The sequence below is a fragment of the Magallana gigas genome, chromosome 3 (assembly GCF_963853765.1).
Source record: "Magallana gigas chromosome 3, xbMagGiga1.1, whole genome shotgun sequence".
Taxonomy (NCBI): domain Eukaryota; kingdom Metazoa; phylum Mollusca; class Bivalvia; order Ostreida; family Ostreidae; genus Magallana; species Magallana gigas.
The window spans coordinates 34,679,067-34,697,930 of NC_088855.1; the positions used below are offsets into that span (position 1 = coordinate 34,679,067).

Below are 18,864 nucleotides of genomic sequence, written 5' to 3' on the forward strand. Positions count from 1 at the left end.
TAGATAGATATATACTATGATTTTTTGTTCAGTGTGAATTAGGCTTTACTCATAAAAAGAATGGGGGAGCTCATTCGCTTTCAAGAAAAACTCAATATAATAATACAACAACTCGAACTCACTGGAAATAATAGAACATGTCATTATTATAATTTCAATTTTATTTTCTGAATTCCATGAAAACAATAACTATGTCATAATCAATATATATATATATGTGTATAAAAGGTTGCTTGATTGTATCATATACATATAAAATAAATTTTTAAAAAACCCCAATAAATAAAAGAATTAAAAGGATTAAGCCTAATAAAGCATAGTACTGAAAAACATTTAGGAAAGTGATTATATGTAAACAATAATCTATTCTGCAATTTTCAACGAAGAATTTTCAGTTAACACATACATATACGGTAGTATGTGCATGATAATCTTGAACAATGAATAAATATGTTGAATTGAATTCCAATATTAAAGTTGGAAATTCCAAGATTAAATTTGGAAATTCCAATAAAAAAATTTGGAAATTCCAAGATTAAAGTTGGAATTTCCAACTTTAAAGTTGGAAATTCCGACTTTAAAGTTGGAAAAATCAACTTTAAAGTTAAAAATTCCAACTTTAAAGTTGAGATTAAAGTTGGAAATTCCAACTTTAAAGTTGGAATTTAAAAAAATTAATAAATATAGAGTGGCACTAATACGCTTCCGTACTATATAGCAAATCGATTGCTGTACATTTATTAAATGCTTTGTACGTCGCACTCGGCGGTGCATTCATGAGCTACAACAGACTCCTCCTATTTTACGCACGCATGTCTGTAGTAGCTAGAGCATGTCCGGTTGAAGGCAGTTACAGTACAGCAGAAGAACTTCTACAGGATTTGACAACATCATGGCGCTGCGAATTCTGAGGAAAACTTTAAACGGTATGTAAAATTCAGAAATGTTCTGTGATGCTATTTTATTTACTTTATATAAGGTAATGCACACAGAATTAATGTCGGCAACGCTGACCTACATAGCTGTAGCCTTTGCCGAGCATTATCTTGGTAGTGTGCTGTGTATTGACTTATTTTTTCCTCCCGAAATTGGGTTAGTAACCGAACGTTCTTCGAATTAGCATTCAGTCAACGTGATAATGTGAATATGCAAGCTCTCCGTAAACCGACCCCATTGGTACATTACCAGTCGGCCTTGAGAGTAGTTTACGTCACAATATTTACTTTAAATATTAAAAGGGACATTCGAAGAAAAAAAATAAGAAAAGAGATAAAATTAACATTATGAAATGCAATTTGCTTTTTAACCCCCCCCCCCCACAATTAATAATTGAAATTTGCCTGCCACACCTGACCAGTAGGTAACTGACCTACACACAAATCAATGCTCAATCAGTCACTGACCCCTCTCACCCTTGTTTGGAGGCATCTTAATCAGTGCATGTGCAGTATATGCATATCTAGATTGAGAGGGGGGGGGGGGGGTATGGACCCCCTCTCCCCCTTTGGAAGTTTCTGACAACTTTATATTAAATTTGGACAATGGACAGCTAGCTATGACCCGGGCAATACTGGTTAAAACCGGGATTAAATGTACAAATGACTGCCCAGTGTCCATGTTTCAGTATTCCAATATTTCACTGTTAAAGAACCCCCCTCACATGAACACATTGAACTTTTAGCAGACAATAGTCTACATAGTAAAAAACCACAAGTATTATTTATCCCTTCTTTTATCACAGGAGTTCACCTTTCTACCAACCATTTTGTCCTCTGACATTTATCCTTGACACCTGAGTGTCATGCATGCTCAACTTGGTGATGTTTATGAAATATGAATGATGATTATGATAAAAATAGACTCTCTCTCTCTCTCTCTCTCTCTCTCTCTCTTTCTCTCTCTCTCTCTTGAATGCTTGAATTCATTTTCTATTTTCAATTTTTGTTTCACCCAAACTGTGGAAATTACTGACTTAGCCTTTAATGAATTTTTGTTTCGATAACATTTTGAAGATGCATTTCTGTTTTAATATATCAATTAGATGTATTAAACAAATGAATACCTAGGTGACGTAGGTGATCTTTTGCTCTTTGGTTGAAATTCAAACCTTGAGTTGTTCTTGAGAGGCAGTTAAATCCATATAAGTGAGCTAAAACTTTGTTATGTTTCACAGTGTATAGAGTGTCTATCTACTATCTAGTTAAACTGAATTATCAGATATCAGAGGTTTGAACTTAAAATGTATTAAAGTTATAAAGATAAGATGCAAGCACATGTATCAAAGCATACATGAAAGCATGGGTATACATATTGATTATTTGAGCTCAGAATATTCAAGGATAGTTTCTAGGATTTAGCTCATTTAAAATGCATCAGCTGGTTGTTTTCTTCAAGTACTGCAGATATTCAATTACAATGACTAATAATTTTATTAAAAATTATCATTACATTTTATTATTTCAGGGAGGCACTGTGGATGTCTATACAGTACCATACCAGATATGCCCCCAGCTGGCATCACCCCTCAGAAATATACGGTAACACCCAACTCAGCCCCCCCCCCTTTCTGAAAAGAAATATAATACATATGTACTGAGATAGCTTGCTCCATCTTAGCCGTTTCCCATTTTGATTTTGACCATTGAACATCTTTTCAAATAAACATGAGCTGCGATTTTCATGTTGAATTTTTTTTTTACGAAAATGTTATTTTCTACTAAAATGACAAAAAATATCATGGCTTTTAAATTTCTGTTAGCCATATTTTCGTTAAGAAGCCTTAATTGGAATAAAATTGAACTATTGTTGTCCTGTACAAAAATTGATAAGCTATATATTCCTTAGAAGAGAAATCTTTCTTTTGACAAAAATTAATGGTTTGTTATCTTATTTATCATAAAAGTTTAAGTTACATGCAGACTTATCATGCTAACAGGTTTTTGCACCAATAAAATTTTAAAAATACAGCTCATATTGCTTTAAAGATGGCATAGGTTAAAATAAGGGCTAAAAAGGGACATGAGGTGTAAGATACACTAAAAGAAGCATATATGATCTTAGAAAATAGAGAAGAAGTTAAGTTTGTGTTCCATTATTGATCTTTTAAAATTCATTATTGTGGATTTTATACTATTACATGTTAATACTTGCACTAAGATTGTGGAACAATACACTCCGGTAGTTGTTTATTTGTGGTCTGGCTGTATCCTTGAGGTAGGATGTTAATTATGATTTTAACAATGCAATTGGTCTGTAAATACAGTGAAACATGTCTGATCTGCCTAAGATTGTGTAAATTTTTCACTGAATTTGACAACATCCAACCTGTTGTCTATAATAGGGGCTTGTAGATTTCATTCTGGCTGTTTCTATAGAGCTATGAATCAACTATAATTTTCCATAAGAAATAGAGGAAATAATACTTGGTAGATGTAAATATACATATATGTATATTGGACAAATGGATAGTATGACCTAGTGGAGTACAATAGATGAACAACTTCACTTGATGTACTACATTGTTCCTGGAAAGCATTTTGTTAAAATATTTCTAATAATTTTTTTATCACATCTAAAAACATTCTTAACCACTTGCTCTGTGCTCTGATTGAGTGACTTTTTGCACAATTGATTGCGATTACTGGTGTTGCTCTTTGCAGTGTAAACTCAACATGTATACAGGCTGACAAAATCACTTACTGTCCTCACATGTTACTGTTGTATGTATTGATATGAAGCATTTTGTGCTTTTGTAGGGCATTTCCTATGATGAGGCCATGAAGGTTAGAAAAGCTAACCTGACTCCTGGGCTTTTGACCTACTACAAGAACCCAATCATGATCGTTCAGGGGCATATGCAGTGGTTGTGGGATTCCAGTGGGAAAAGATACTTGGATTTGTTTGGGGGAATTGTAACAGTTAGTGTCGGCCACTGTCATCCGTAAGTAATGTCTGTACTGTGCTCTTATTTAGTGATATGAAAGTTATTCGTAGGTCATCTCTAAACTATTACAGATATAAGTAGGGCCCTGCTCTGCTGATTCACTATAGTGATCAGTCTGTCCATCTGTCAGGTCTGTATTTAGTTCAATAATTTCCTTTGTAGGAAGCATATTTCCTTTCATGTTGGTTAAGCTGGATCTGAACCAACCCCTGGATCAAAAGACAGTTGATAAAAACCTCTCTGTGTAAAATCCTTGTCTGCAACACAATCTCTCCCCAGAGGCATAATGTAACAGCTGTCTATAAGAATATTTCCAGGAAATTTTGATTTGATAATTTTTTCTTTCTGAGAGTTATGCCCCTTTCATTCAATTATTTGTTGTAAATTATGCATACTTTCCCCCTCAATGTGTAGCATTGTCAAGTAATTTTGGAAGGTGGGTTGAAATAGTTTTCCCGAACATTCATGCAATAAAAGTTTTATTATACCAAACAACATATGATTATACAAAATGTGTTGAATTCTTATAATTTTCGACTTGTCGTAAGCAATAATGTCGTGATTGTTAGGTTTTTTTTTTCTTATTGTCTCTCCTGTCTTTCATAGATTCAAATCAAATGTAGTAAAATTGGCTTTTGTGGCATAAAGGGAATTTAAATGATTAAATAATTTTGATTTAATATTTGTCAACATCGTATGCTCATATTGGCTTTTTCGTACCTTTGGAATGAAAAATCCTGAGATTTCCAAAGAGGAGAGACACTACATTATTTTCCCGGGAGACACAACGCTTTGTTCGCCCTGTCAAGTGACTCTCTAGACCAATTAGATGACGGGTTATATAGAATAATCTAGGCATAATAAAACAAATTGTTGCATGCGTATATATATAATGCGTGTAACGTTCACTGTAGAATTCACGTCAGCAGTAAAGTTAATTTTTTTAGAATTAAGACATTCAGTTTGATAAAATAAATAGGACCTGTTTGGGAGGGTAGCAGTTGAAATTGACACCCCTTGAAAACTGTTAGTAACCTCAGCTTTGCGTCGGTTGACAATGGATTTTCTTGGGACTGTCAATTTCAACTGTTACGTACCTCCCAAACTGGCACTATTTATATATTGAGAGTAAATTTATTTTTGGTTTCAGGAAGGTGACAGAAAGAGCAAAGAAACAAATGGATAACTTGTGGCATACAACAAACATTTATCTCCATCCTACCATTCATCAATATGCTGAAAAACTGGCTGCTAAACTACCTGGAAATTTAAAGGTACTGAAAGAGAAATGGAAGGTTAAAATTGAATATGTCAAATCTTTTTTTAAGAAAAGTTTATGTGGTGTCATACATTTTAAGCTATGGGAATCAAAAAGATTAAATTTCCTCCATATGTTTAGATCCTAAAAGAGGTAGCATTCAATGTGTGTAAAGCTTTTCATACAGATATTTTAAGACTTAAGATGTCAAGTTGTCAACTGAATTACCTGTACGTAATTACATGTAAGTTGAACACAATATCTCGACACCTCCAATGAAAGATTCATGTTATCTGTAGATTAGTTAGAACCATTTTAACAAGAGCTTGGACTTTGGGTAGTTGGTGTCAAACAGCAATGTGACGTGGGCTGTCTATTTCATTGCTGGCCACTCAGCCATTGCTCTTTGAAATCCACAAGATTTGTCTGGCTTTTGAGCTATTAAAGACTATGCAATCGGTGCATATTTCACTCAAAACCAGCGTCACTTCAAATTGACGCAAGAAATAGATAGTAACGTCCTACTGAAAGTCCAAGGCCTTGTTAAAATGGTTCTATAGTACTTGTTGATATGTTGCTTGCTTTTCCTTGGCAATGATGACATACATACTGGTATTTATTGGAAGAAGCTGCCTTTCATCGTTCTGTGTAAAACACATGCTTGAAATCCCGAAATTGCCTTTTTATGCTAATTGAGTTAGCAAATTAGTAATTATACCCCCCGCAAACAAAGTTTGGGGGGGTATATAGGAATCACCTTGTCCGTCCGTCCGTCTGTCTGTCTGTCTGTCTGTCCGTCTGTCTGTGCAATCGTGTCCGGTCCATATCTTTCTTATGGAGAAACATTGGAAGTTCTTACTTCACACAAAGATTGCTTATGACCTAAGGGTGTGTCATGACCTTGACCCAAGGTCATTCGGGCAAGGTCAAGGTCATTGGCAGAAAAAGTGCAAAATTCGTGTCCGGTCCATATCTTTCTTATGGAGAAACATTGGAAGTTCTTACTTCACACAAAGATTGCTTATGACCTAAGGGTGTGTCATGACCTTGACCCAAGGTCATTCGGGCAAGGTCAAGGTCATTGGCAGAAAAAGTGCAAAATTCGTGTCCGGTCCATATCTTTCTTATGGAGAAACATTGGAAGTTCTTACTTCACACAAAGATTGCTTATGACCTAAGGGTGTGTCATGGCCTTGACCCAAGGTCATTCGGGCAAGGTCAAGGTCACTGGCAGAAAAAGTGCAAAATTCGTGTCCGGTCCATTTCTTTCTTATGGGGAAACATTGGAAGTTCTTACTTCACACAAAGATTGCTTATGATTAAAGCGTGTGTCATGATCTTGACCCAAGGTCAATTGATAAAGTTCAAGGTCATTGTTTCAAAAAAGCTAAATTCTGTCTGTGTCATGTCTTGTATTAATGGAAATATTAGAAGCTAAAAATTAACAGTTTTCAAAAATAAAGCAGTTGTTATTTATAGAAAATGGACAGTGAAATAGATTCATCCAATATTTCTAAAATAGCAAACATACACACGTTATGATTTTTTTCTTAGCGGGGGGTATCAATTGTGAGCTTGCTCACAGTACCTCTAGTTAAATTTTAATTTTTAGTTATCATAGTTCTAGCCTTAAACTTTATGTTAATTCAAGTCAAATTTAGACAATTGTTGAGAGTCATTGACTGTTGGATATATTTTTATTAATTGATTAGGGTTTTTTTCCAGGTTGTTTATTTCACCAACAGTGGCTCGGAAGCCAATGACTTGGCCGTTCTAATGGCCAGACTTCACACTGGAGTGTTTGATATAATATCACTCAGGCAAGTATTAAAGAACTCTATATGATAAAGTTTACAAGTAACAATTAACAGCTAGATTCTTCATGTTTATTTATAAGTTTCTGAAAGATGATGTTTACTCATGCAGAATGAAAAAAAAATCACAGATGATAAGATAATGAAAAACTATTTATTGTGTTTCATAGACCTTTGATTGAAGTGTTAATTTTTAGCTCACCGAGACGAAGTCAGGGGGAGCTTATGCTATACCCTCGGCGTCGGCGTCGGTGTCGGCGTCGGCGTCCGGACCTGGTTAAAGTTTTTGTTGCATGTCCTGTATCTAAGCTATTACTTGTCCTATCTTCACCAAACTTGCATGGATGATGCATCAGGACCTACTTATGGACTTGAAAGACTAGGATGCTGAATCTGAGTCCTAAATTTCAGATGCTGGAGGAGGTTAAGGTTGTTGGAGCAGGTTAAAGTTTTTGTTGCAGGTGCCCTTTGAAAGCAATATCTAAGTTACTGCAGGTCCGTACTTCACCAAACTTGCATGGATGGTGTGTCTTATGATACTGATGCACCAGACAGGCTTGAGTGCTGAATCTGAGCTATAGGTTTCAGATGCTGGAGGGGGTTAAGGTTTTTGGAGCAGGTTAAAGTTTTTGTTGCAGGTGCCCTTTGATAGCAATATCTAAGTTACTGCAGGTCCGTACTTCACCAAACTTGCATGGATGGTGTGTCTTATGATACTGATGCACCAGGCAGGCTTTGGTGCTGAATCTGAGCTATAGGTTACAGATGCTGAAGGAGGTTAAGGTTTTTAGAGCTGGTTAAAGTTTTTGTTGCAGGTGCCCTCTGATGATGATATCTTGGTTACTACAGGTCCTAACTTCACCAAACTTGAATGGATGGTGTGTCTTATGATACTGATGCACCAGACAGGCTTGAATGCTGAATCTGAGCCATAGGTTTCGGATGCTGGAGGAGGTTAAGGTTTTTAGAGCTGGTTAAAGTTTTTGAAACAGGTGCCCTCTGATGATTATATTTTAGTTATTGCTTGTCCTAACTTCACCCGACTTCCATGGAAGGTGCGTCTTATGATACTGATGCACCTGACAGGCCTGAATGCTGAGTCTGAACCATAGGTTTCAGATGCTGGATATGGTTAAGTTTTTTGGAACAGGTCACATGTTTAATAGATGATAGTACTATTTCAAACTTGCATGTTGACTAAACTGTAATATGAATGAATCACAGAGGAAGCTTCAGATGCAGAGCTTGATCTCCATTATCAAGGATGCTAAAAAATATATCTTAGTTATTACAGGTCCTAACTTCACCAAACTTGAATGGATGGTGTGTCTTATGATACAGATGCACCTGACAGGCATGGATGTTGAATCTGAGCCATAGGTTGCGGATGCTGGAGCAGGTTAAGTTTTAATTGCTAGTGCCCTCTGATGATGATATCTTAGTTATTACTGGTCTGAACTTCACCAAACTTGCATGGAGATGCGTCTTATGTATACTGATGCACAGGCTTGCATGCTGAATCTGAGCCATAGGTTTCGGATGCTGGATGAGGTTTAGTTTTTTGGAACAGGTCACATGTTTTATAGATGATAGCTTGCATAGTTGATTTAACTATATTATAAATGAAACGCAGAGGTTTCTTCAGATGCAGAGCCTGATCTCCATTATCAAGGATGCTAAAGAAATCTCCTACCTCACTTAAACCTACTTGATAGAAAGATGAGGTTGTTGTTAAATGATATAACATGATTCCTATGATAAAGTATAGTATGATGTGAAACACTTTTGTTTAATATGATACAATATAATATCATATGTTATATTGTAAAAAGTTATATGATACGATATGATATTGTATCAATTTTTTTGATATTTTATGATATGATATTGTATCATGATATTGTTTTGAAAAGTATTGTATATTATGATACAATATTATATTGTATCATACGATATTGTATAATATGATATTGGTTTCTGTAATTTACAATTATATCACACAAAACTGTATTATATGATATTGTAATATTATATATTATCGTATCATACAATACTGTATAATATGATATTGATTTATATGATATATTATTGCATCATATGATACAATATGTATGTATAATATTGTATTATATAATATTTTACTTTATCACATTATATTGTATCATTTGATATGATACAATGTTTTATCAAATTATACAGTATCATATGATACAATATCATATTATGTATCAAATATTATACAATATCATACAATACAATATATCATACTGTATTATACAATTTAATATCATATGTTTCAATGTTATGATGTATTATGTAATATGATATTGTATCATATAATACAATATTGTATTATATATAATAATGTTGTATTATGTGATCAAATACAATAAGGTTTAACACAATACAATGTCATTTCATATTTACAATATCTTCTTTGTTTATTACAGTATTTTATTGTATTATATGATATATATTGTAAGTATGATAGGATGCAATATTTAATTTTATATTATTATATTGATTAATATATGAACATATGATTATCATACAATTTTTTAAAAGATGATATATGATTTTGTGTCAAAACAGAATCCATGAATATCCAAGATCATAAAGTATGATTTTTATATAATATGATAAAGGTGGTCTCATCGGGGTGATGCCTCGTCTCGGTGAGCTTTGTAATCTGTGATTACCTATGTTTTACTTTCAAAAAGTAGGTCAATCACTTACTTTTTTAGTTAAGGGCCATGGAATATTTTTTTTAAAAATTAAAAAAAATTAATTCCCTAAAATTTCACACTATGATTGAGATTTCCTTAATGGTAAAATAATACAAATAATTAAACTCTTTTAAAAATGAAATGTATTTTATGAATGGCAGTGACACTAAATAGATACAATTTTATTGAAAGCATTAAGTTTTTAGTAACAATTTTTTTCAAAATTCCAGTCCAAATTTCCTGTATCAATTTTCAAATCCCCACCCATTTTTGATGCAATTAAAAAAAAATGAATGATGATAACGCTGAAACATTTAAAGTATTAAACTACCTATATCAACATTATTCTGCCTGGCATAAAATTTATAGTGGGATAATGATCATAATTTTGAGATATTGTGTCTAAAGGTTTTGAAGCATTTTTTAATTATTTTTGCACTGCTTGCCATATGCAATTATATTAATGAATAAGTTAGATAAAACCAACAGAAATATATAATGGAAAATTATAGTCACTAACCAAATCCTAATTTTAACTTTATTATAATAATTATATTGTAGATTCCTAATTAAACGTGAGGAATAAAAATTCATGTAATATCGCGAGAAGCACATCTCACGAATTTTAAAATCTCGCGTCTTTTTTCCAGACATAAGTAAACTACATGAATCTATGATAAATATTCAGCATTCACAATCTGATGGAAAATGGTTGAATCGCAGAATTAAGTACTCGCGTAAAATAAGGAATCTACAGTAGTTCCAGCGGTAAACACAAAATCTGATAAATTTAGGCAAAATTTCCTCAATTTTACAATAGGTCCATTTTTATTTAAGTGTAATTCCATCGTATCACTATAGTAAAAATATCAAATGTTATGTTGATAATAATGTATTTTTAAATTCGTTTCATGTAAAGAACTAATTTTACTTATGACAATGTACTTTATAACAATTCGAATTTGACAATTCAAACCCAGATGAGTAAATAACATCCAAAAATTGTCCACATTAAAAAATCCCCTTGCAATTAAGTAATGAGCAGCAAGGTCAATCTTGAAATAGATGTGAGATTTTGATCAGATAATTTCGAATTTCATTGGGATATTTTATGAGGCATTCAAAGTTTTAATGTGATGTTGATCAAGGGATTTTGGACTATGAATTCAAAATGCTGATAAATGGAGTTTTTAAAAAAAAGTTTTCTCTTTATGTTTTTGCATTCAAAATAAATATTTTCAATCCAACTTTTAATACATCATACATGAAACTAAAATTTGAAATGAATATAGATACTGAAATATTGTTGCATTGATGCATTCAGAATTACAAACATTGCAAGTACCAATATTTTAAAAATTAACAATACAAACAGTATTTTTCTAAATCTAATTGTAATAAAAGTTTTCCGGTTCTGGTTTTATGTTTTATAGATACATCTTAATCTAGGGATTTGTGTTTTAATTGACTATGATCGTTAAGAGATATTTGCTAATACTTTGCCTTTTTTTCGATGTTGAATTGAATAGGCTTGAATGGACACCAGGCTAAAAGCCTATGTAAGTCCTCTCTGCTGATGTTTGTGTAATCATGTTGAAAACTTTCATCAGTTTAGTGTTGATTTTCGCATTAACATGAAGTATTTATACATGTATATGGTCCATTTGTGTGAAAACTTAGTTCAGAAGATAGATGTTCAGATTTCATAAATGGGTGACTTTGCTTTCAACAGAAATTCTGAAAAAATTGTCTCCTAAATTATTTTTATATATATACACTACCCTCCACAGATAAGTATTCATTCTGTATTTTGTTATGCCCCGGCCCGCAATGAAATGGCCAGGGCATATAGTATTACCCTGTTCTGTCATTCCGTACTTTCATCATTCTGTCCTGTCCACAGGGGCCAAGCCCGTTTTAACATTAATTTCAATGTAACCATAAATAAAGATACATTGAAATTAATGTTAAAACGGGCTTGGCCCCTGTGCATGGTTCCATGCAATTAAAAAATTTAAAAAAAAACCCCCAAAAACACATTTTTACTTCTTATTCATGGAGGGTAATGTATGCTTATATATATATTTTAATTTTGTTTCATATAACAAATGCATTGCAGAAAATGTAATGGAGAGTCAAAACATTATTATGCACAAATACTTCTTTAACCAATCATTTCTTGAAACTAAGAATGTGAATTTGATCATCAATTTATCGAGATTGTGAGTTGTTTTAAATTTGGGGTGTATGTTAAATGTTTTTGCAGGAACGCTTATCACGGAGCGAGCCCTTACCTGATGGGTCTTACAGCACTGTCTACCTGGAGGTTTAATGTTCCCACAGGATTTGGCATTCACCAGGTGTGTATATAGTCATCATGATTTAATTTGGGCAAGCATCTTCTGTTGTATGTAAGGGATTTGCTTCCCTGACAGTTTCCATCTTTCAATCATTAAAGATGCTAAAGATTATTGATAATCATGTCATTTAAATGATCAAAATTGCCTGAAATCCATACATTGGGATATCGATGTAATATAAAAATATAAAAAGTACCGGTATATGAGTGATATTTTGGCTATGCAGACATCCAGCAAACATGTACTTCATGTGGTGATAAATTATAAGGAGTTACAAAATGTGGAGATGGTCATGCTTACATGTGTCTATTTTTTTGGGGCCTGTAGTCCATGAATCCTGACCCTTACAGAGGACCCTGGGGAGGTGCCAACTGCAGGGACTCTCCCTCACAGGTATGACAAAGTCACTATCTTTTTCTCACTTTCCTTTAATTTTCCCTTCATTTACCGTAAAATGTGTCTATATTAATTGTGCTTGGTCTCATGCATTGAAGTTCACATTGGTCAAGAATTTTTTTGTCCCCCGCCGCAACGCGGTGCGGGGACATAGAAATGCCGGGCGTCCGTCCGTGGGTCCGTGTGTCCGTGGGTCCGTGCGTCCGTCCGTCACACTTTTTTGTAAGCGCTCTCATGCCTACAAATTTTGACGGATTTTCATTAAATTTATACCAAATGTTTATACCACTATTATCTTGGTCAAGTTCGAAAATCAGCATTGGTCGATACTTTTTGTTGGAGTTATCGAACTTTGACCACAATAATGACTCCGTTTTATGAAAAAATTGACCTTGTAAGCGGTCTCATGCCTACAAACTTTGATGGATTTTCATTAAATTTATACCAAATGTTTATACCACTAATACCTTGGTCAAGTTCGAAAATCAGCATTGGTCGATACTTTTTGTTGGAGTTATGGGACTATGACCACAATAATGACTCCGTTTTATCCAAAAATTGACCTTGTAAGCGCTCTCATGCCTACAAACTTTGACGGATTTTCATTAAATTTATACCAAATGTTTATACCACTAATACCTTGGTCAAGTTCGAAAATCAGCATTGGTCGATACTTTTTGTTGGAGTTATCGAACTTTGACCACAATAATGACTCCGTTTTATGAAAAAATTGACCTTGTAAGCGCTCTCATGCCTACAAACTTTGACGGATTTTCATTAAATTTATACCAAATGTTTATACCACTAATACCTTGGTCAAGTTCGAAAATCAGCATTGGTCAATACTTTTTGTTGGAGTTATGGGACTTTGACCACAATATTGACCCCAGTTTATCCAAAAATTGACCTTGTAAGCGCTCTCATGCCTACAAATTTTGACGGATTTTCATTAAATTTATACCAAATGTTTATACCACTAATACGTTGGTCAAGTTCGAAAATCAGCCTTGGTCGATAGACTCGATACTAGTATACTGCTTGACCGGTGGGGGACCCAGGAATTCTATTCTTGTTAAATTTTGATACTTTCATACAGTATTATATTAATATGGCTTGGTCATTTCACTTGCGGTATTTCATGATTTTTTGCACAGTTTCACACCTGGCTTGTTTTGTCACTCTCTGCATCCAATGATTTTTTTTGCTTCATTTCACACCTGGCTTGTTTCGCTACTCTCTGCATCCTGTGAGTTTCACTCTGTTTCACACCTGGCCCATTTCTTGTTTTGCAGACCCTGAGGTCCTGTGACTGTGGGGCAGGAGAATGCCAGGCAGGGGTCAAGTATGCGGACCAGCTGGAGGACGTACTCAGATTTTCAATGCCAAAGGACAAGTGTGGGGCATTCTTTGCAGAGTCCATTCAGGTACATATTTCATTTTAATATTAATGTAATTATGTTCTTAAAGCATAATGAGCTGTATTTTTTAGAATTGTATTTTGCTGCAAAAACCTGCTAGAATGATAAAGCTGCTTGTAACTTAAAATTTTATGATAAATAAGATTTAAAAAAAAAAAAAATTTACAGAAAAAAGATTTCTCTTCTAAGGAATATATAGCAAATCAATTTTTGTACAGAACATCAATAATTCAATTTTGCTTCACTTTAGGCTTCTTTACAGCTTTTCCCACAAAAATATGGCTAACAGAATTTTAAAAACCATAATATTTTTTGTCATTTTTGTAGAAAATTACATTTTCATAGAAAGAAATTTCAGCATAAAAATTGCAACTCATATTGCTTTAAAAGTAAAACTTTCTAATAATTATATGATATTGAAGTTTTATTCCTAATTGATTTTGAATTGGTTATTTTATTTTAAATGCAGATATTGGTGTCTGATTCATTCATGACACATTAAAAAAAATCATGCAAGAAATGTTTACATGTCATATGAAATACTTTTCTCATATAGCAGTATGAACAATGATGAGACAGAATATATTAAAGATATATTAAAGAGAAAGTTTGAATTGTTTCGTGTATACATGTACATATATCTCTATAGGGAGTAGGAGGAACAACCCAGTTTCCCAAGAACTTCCTGAGGAAGGCATTTGATATTGTCAGAGCAAAGGGTGGAATTTGCATTTCAGATGAGGTACTTTTATTGTTCTATTGCGGAGTTCTATAAATTCTATGTCAATGGATTACCATAAAGTCTTGTGTATAGTTTGCACCTGTGTATAATACGCACTCCCTAGGTTGGGCATGAAATGCTGAAAAAATCTGCAGTTCCTATTTATAATATGCAACCAAAAAACGAAGAAATTTTCATTTGAGATTTTTGAAACATCCCCAGTGTGTGTGTGTTGATAATGTATTCCAAGTGTTTAAAAAGTAATTATTTACATTCCAAATATTTTTTGCATGTAAAGTGTGTGGAAAGATACTGCAGTTATAAGACCGTAACACACAGGGTACTCAAAGGTTTAACTGACAAGTTTTATTATAACCTCACCAACATTGAATGCTGTAAAATGCAACGTCACAAGCAAGAATCAAAATTCACGCTTGTGGCCGTTACAGTGGCTTTTCCATTAATTTGAACTTACCCTTAGTATACAACAGAAATTATGACGTATAAATCACATTTGCAGACAAGGCAAGAAGTTAAAAAAATGTAAATATAAGCATTGAATCATTATTTTTTGAAAGATATTTAAACAATAAAATGCTTTCTTGGGGGATTCATTCGGGATATGAAGGTAGCGACATGCAGAAAAAATACATCACCGGTGTTAGCAGGTTATGTAATTTTTTTCTGCAATGATCGCTACCTTCATAACCCGCATGAATCATCAAAGAAAACATTTTATTATTTATATTGACATCTTTCTTTTAACTAATTAATAAATTGATTATGAAAAGTTAGTAAAATTCACTAAATTACTGTTCATGTACATAAGTATGTTAGCTAAAAGAAACAGCCAAATCGTCTCCTGTGAGACTTTGAGTCTGACATCATCATGATTATTTTGTGCAGTCCGTGATTTTTCTTAGGTTGCTGGTGGGCTCGACCAATCGATAAACAGGGCGTGTTGATTTTATTCCTGTCAGTATCTTGTCAGTTTCAGCTGTTGTAGATTTCGACCAATCGATAAACGGGGCGTGTAGATTTCAGTCTGGCTGTTTCTATAGGGCTATGAATTAACTATATGTTTCTGTAAGAAATAGAGGAAATAATATTTAGTAGATGTAAATATAGTCTCATAACTGCAGCCGTGTATGCATACAAATTTTCATAACGCGCTAATGCGCGTTACTCAATTTGTATGCACACACCGCTGCAGATATGAGACTATATCTTTCAAAAAATAATGATTCAATGCTTAGTTATGTCTGCAGATCAAATTTTGGCTACAAAAAAGTGTTTGTTTTATTTACATAAGACTTAATCATAATGTCTGAATCTTAAAGTTGGTCCAAAGACTGAGAACAGACTTTTTAAGTGAAGATTTTAAATAAGTAACTTCAAAAATAATTTTAAAAATGATACAATTTATGCATCCAGGGGTTGTAATTTTGAATTATACATACTTAAAACTTTACAAACAATGTTAAGAATAAAATATAATGAATCTTAAATATGACTTAAGATGGTTCCCAGTTTATTGTCTAAGGACTAGGGCTGTGTTCTTGGCAAAGATGCTTTAGTTAGTTTGCAGGATTTCTTGTTATTAGGTTCAGACAGGGTTTGGCAGGTTAGGTGACCACTTCTGGGGATTTGAAAGCCATGGAGTTACTCCAGACATTGGTGAGTATGTGTGTACACACACTAAAACTGCTTGTAGTTAGTAAAACATCTCTTTTATACAGATATGATAACCAGATGAGCACCTTTCAATGAGGTTTTGGAATAAACGCAAAGCCAATTTTTTTTTTTCTGTCTTTGATGAATGCTAATAACTGTTAGATGTGAGAAAAGATTTGTTTTGTTTTTTAGTGACAATGGCTAAAGGTATTGGAAATGGTTTCCCCTTGGCAGCTGTAGTAACTACACCTGAGATTGCCTTATCCATGGCCAAAGCCCTACACTTCAACACTTATGGAGGGAACCCATTGGCCTGTGCTGTAGGATCGGCTGTGTTAGATGTAGGCAGTCTTATTCTTATGTTATATTTTTCAAATTTTGAGAACAAAATAAAGGGAACCCCTCTTTTATATCTTAAAGATCAATCATGTTAGGGAACATACTGTGAATCTTTATGCCAAAAATTACCATGAATCAATTGTTTTTGCTTTAACACATATAAGGTTTAAAGGAAAAATCAAGGTCAGAATGTCAAGAGAGAGAGAAAATTAGATACTGAATTATGATTTGAATTTCAGATGTATGTAGAGTGAAATTGTAAATTATAGATGAATTATTTCAAAACGCAGGTTATTGAAGAAGAGAAAATTCAAGAAAATGCAGAAAAAACTGGAACCCATTTTATTTTGGAACTTAGGAAATTGATGGATGAATTTGAGACAATTGGAGATGTTAGAGGGAAAGGCTTAATGATTGGAGTGGAGCTTGTCAAAAACAGGGTAAGACCAGGGTCTGTTGGTTCCCTGCTACAATTACCTAGTGATGATTTTGTCAAATCAAAAGTGGTAACAAGTGCTAGTGTATACGAGTACCTTCCTTTACCATTCTTTGCTCAATGACTAGAGGAAAGCTTTGTCGCTTTATTAGTGTAAATTCTGTATTTTACGCCAGTGCTTCCGCTATTTTGTATCATAAGAATATAAGATTGCGAGAGCAATTTTTTTGTTATAATTTCCTTTAGCTCAAAACTGTCAGAAAAATGAAAAACAAAATTTTTAAAATATGTGAGGGTTGCTTCTCTCACGTTATATTAGGAATATACAGTATTTGCACATTTACTGCGGTACTCAGGTTTGATATTGCATCTAAGAAAGATGCTTCACTATCTTCCGTGTAAAGTTGTAGACATTGAAAGTGAAAAAAAAAAATTATGTTCGATCCTATAAAAATGAAATTGCTGTAAAAGTATTGAATGAATATTACTTTGGATTTTTTGTTCTTTTTGGTTTTCAGGAAAGTATTGAACCATTGCCTGTTGAAGATGTCAACAAAGTCTGGGAACACATGAGAGATTATGGTATTCTAGTTGGAAAAGGAGGAATATTTGGAAATGTAAATGGGTCTTTTTGATCTTTTGAAAGCATAACTTAATAATCTCAGAGATGTAGCAATTAATTCAGATTATGTACCACTAAAACACACTTATTTTCTGTTGTCTTCTTGTACAGGTTCTTCGAATTAAACCACCCATGTGTATCACCAAGGCTGATGTGGATTTCACCATTGCTGTTCTCAAGGATGCTTTAAGAACATGCCTGTAGCTACATGTATGAGTCAAGGCAGATGCTAGGGTAGATGATGACTAGTGTATATGTTTGAAAGAATTACACATGTATATGTATGAAAAGATTAAGTATATACCTTGTGAAAATGGTAGTTTTCTGATGTTGAAACAAGTTGCAAGAACAGAAAAAAAATTTTGAACATGTATAAAATTCCTTGCACAAAATGATGCATAATTTTGTTAGCAGTCGTTTGTACGTTGAGTATTTTTAGAACTTTTTTGTAAAAAAAAAAAAAAAAAGTTTTAATATTAAAACTGTGAGTACTCATGAACAAATTTTTTTTTGTATACCTTTAATCATTATTTTCCAAAACAACTGTTATATTAAACAGATGTCATACCGGTATATTACAGGCCAGGAACTACCGGTGCTCATGCACTACCGGTATTTATGGCTTTTATATTCAAGACAATTCCAAATGTGGCTTGCATGTTTTGCAGATTAAACATTTAGATTTTTAAAAAAAAATTATAGATAATAACCCCTACATATCTATGTTGATTCATATGTTGAAAGCCATTCACATTGTGATATAGTGTACAATTTATCATTAAATTAAATTGAAATATTCTCTACACAGCTGTACTGGTGACAGACTTATTTTAGCAGTTATATAATAGACTTGCCTTGCTAGCCAAGGTCAAAGAAAATCTGATGTACTCTTTTAAGAAAACAAAATACAAGTGAAATGTTTTAAACAAAACATGTTTATGAACTGTTCAAACTTTCATATTATATATCCTAGGATATATTTTAGGTAAGCAAAATTTTTTTTACAAATTTTGGTTTCATTGAAGTCGACTAACTTTGGCCACAAAGGTGCTTATTACCAGGATGACTTTAGGATAGTATGTTAGAGCAAATCTTTGGCTTATATCCCTCTATGCTCGAGTAGGTTCTGGATATATTAATAAACACGGTATAACCAT

At 33.3% G+C, this 18,864-nt stretch overlaps 1 protein-coding gene across 1 annotated transcript; it reads left to right on the plus strand.

Moving 5' to 3' along the window:
* Positions 1–765: 765 nt before the first annotated feature.
* Positions 766–18,137, plus strand: LOC105338391 (alanine--glyoxylate aminotransferase 2, mitochondrial). The gene is made up of 14 exons (XM_011443494.4): positions 766–926; positions 2,464–2,537; positions 3,756–3,940; positions 5,094–5,217; positions 6,927–7,021; positions 12,008–12,101; positions 12,429–12,494; positions 13,790–13,921; positions 14,565–14,657; positions 16,241–16,313; positions 16,503–16,651; positions 16,940–17,089; positions 17,604–17,702; positions 17,819–18,137. The coding sequence occupies exons 1-14, from the start codon at positions 893–895 to the stop codon at positions 17,909–17,911; spliced, it is 1,461 nt and encodes a 486-aa protein (XP_011441796.3). The 5' UTR covers positions 766–892; the 3' UTR covers positions 17,912–18,137.
* The last annotated feature ends 727 nt before the right edge of the window (positions 18,138–18,864 follow it).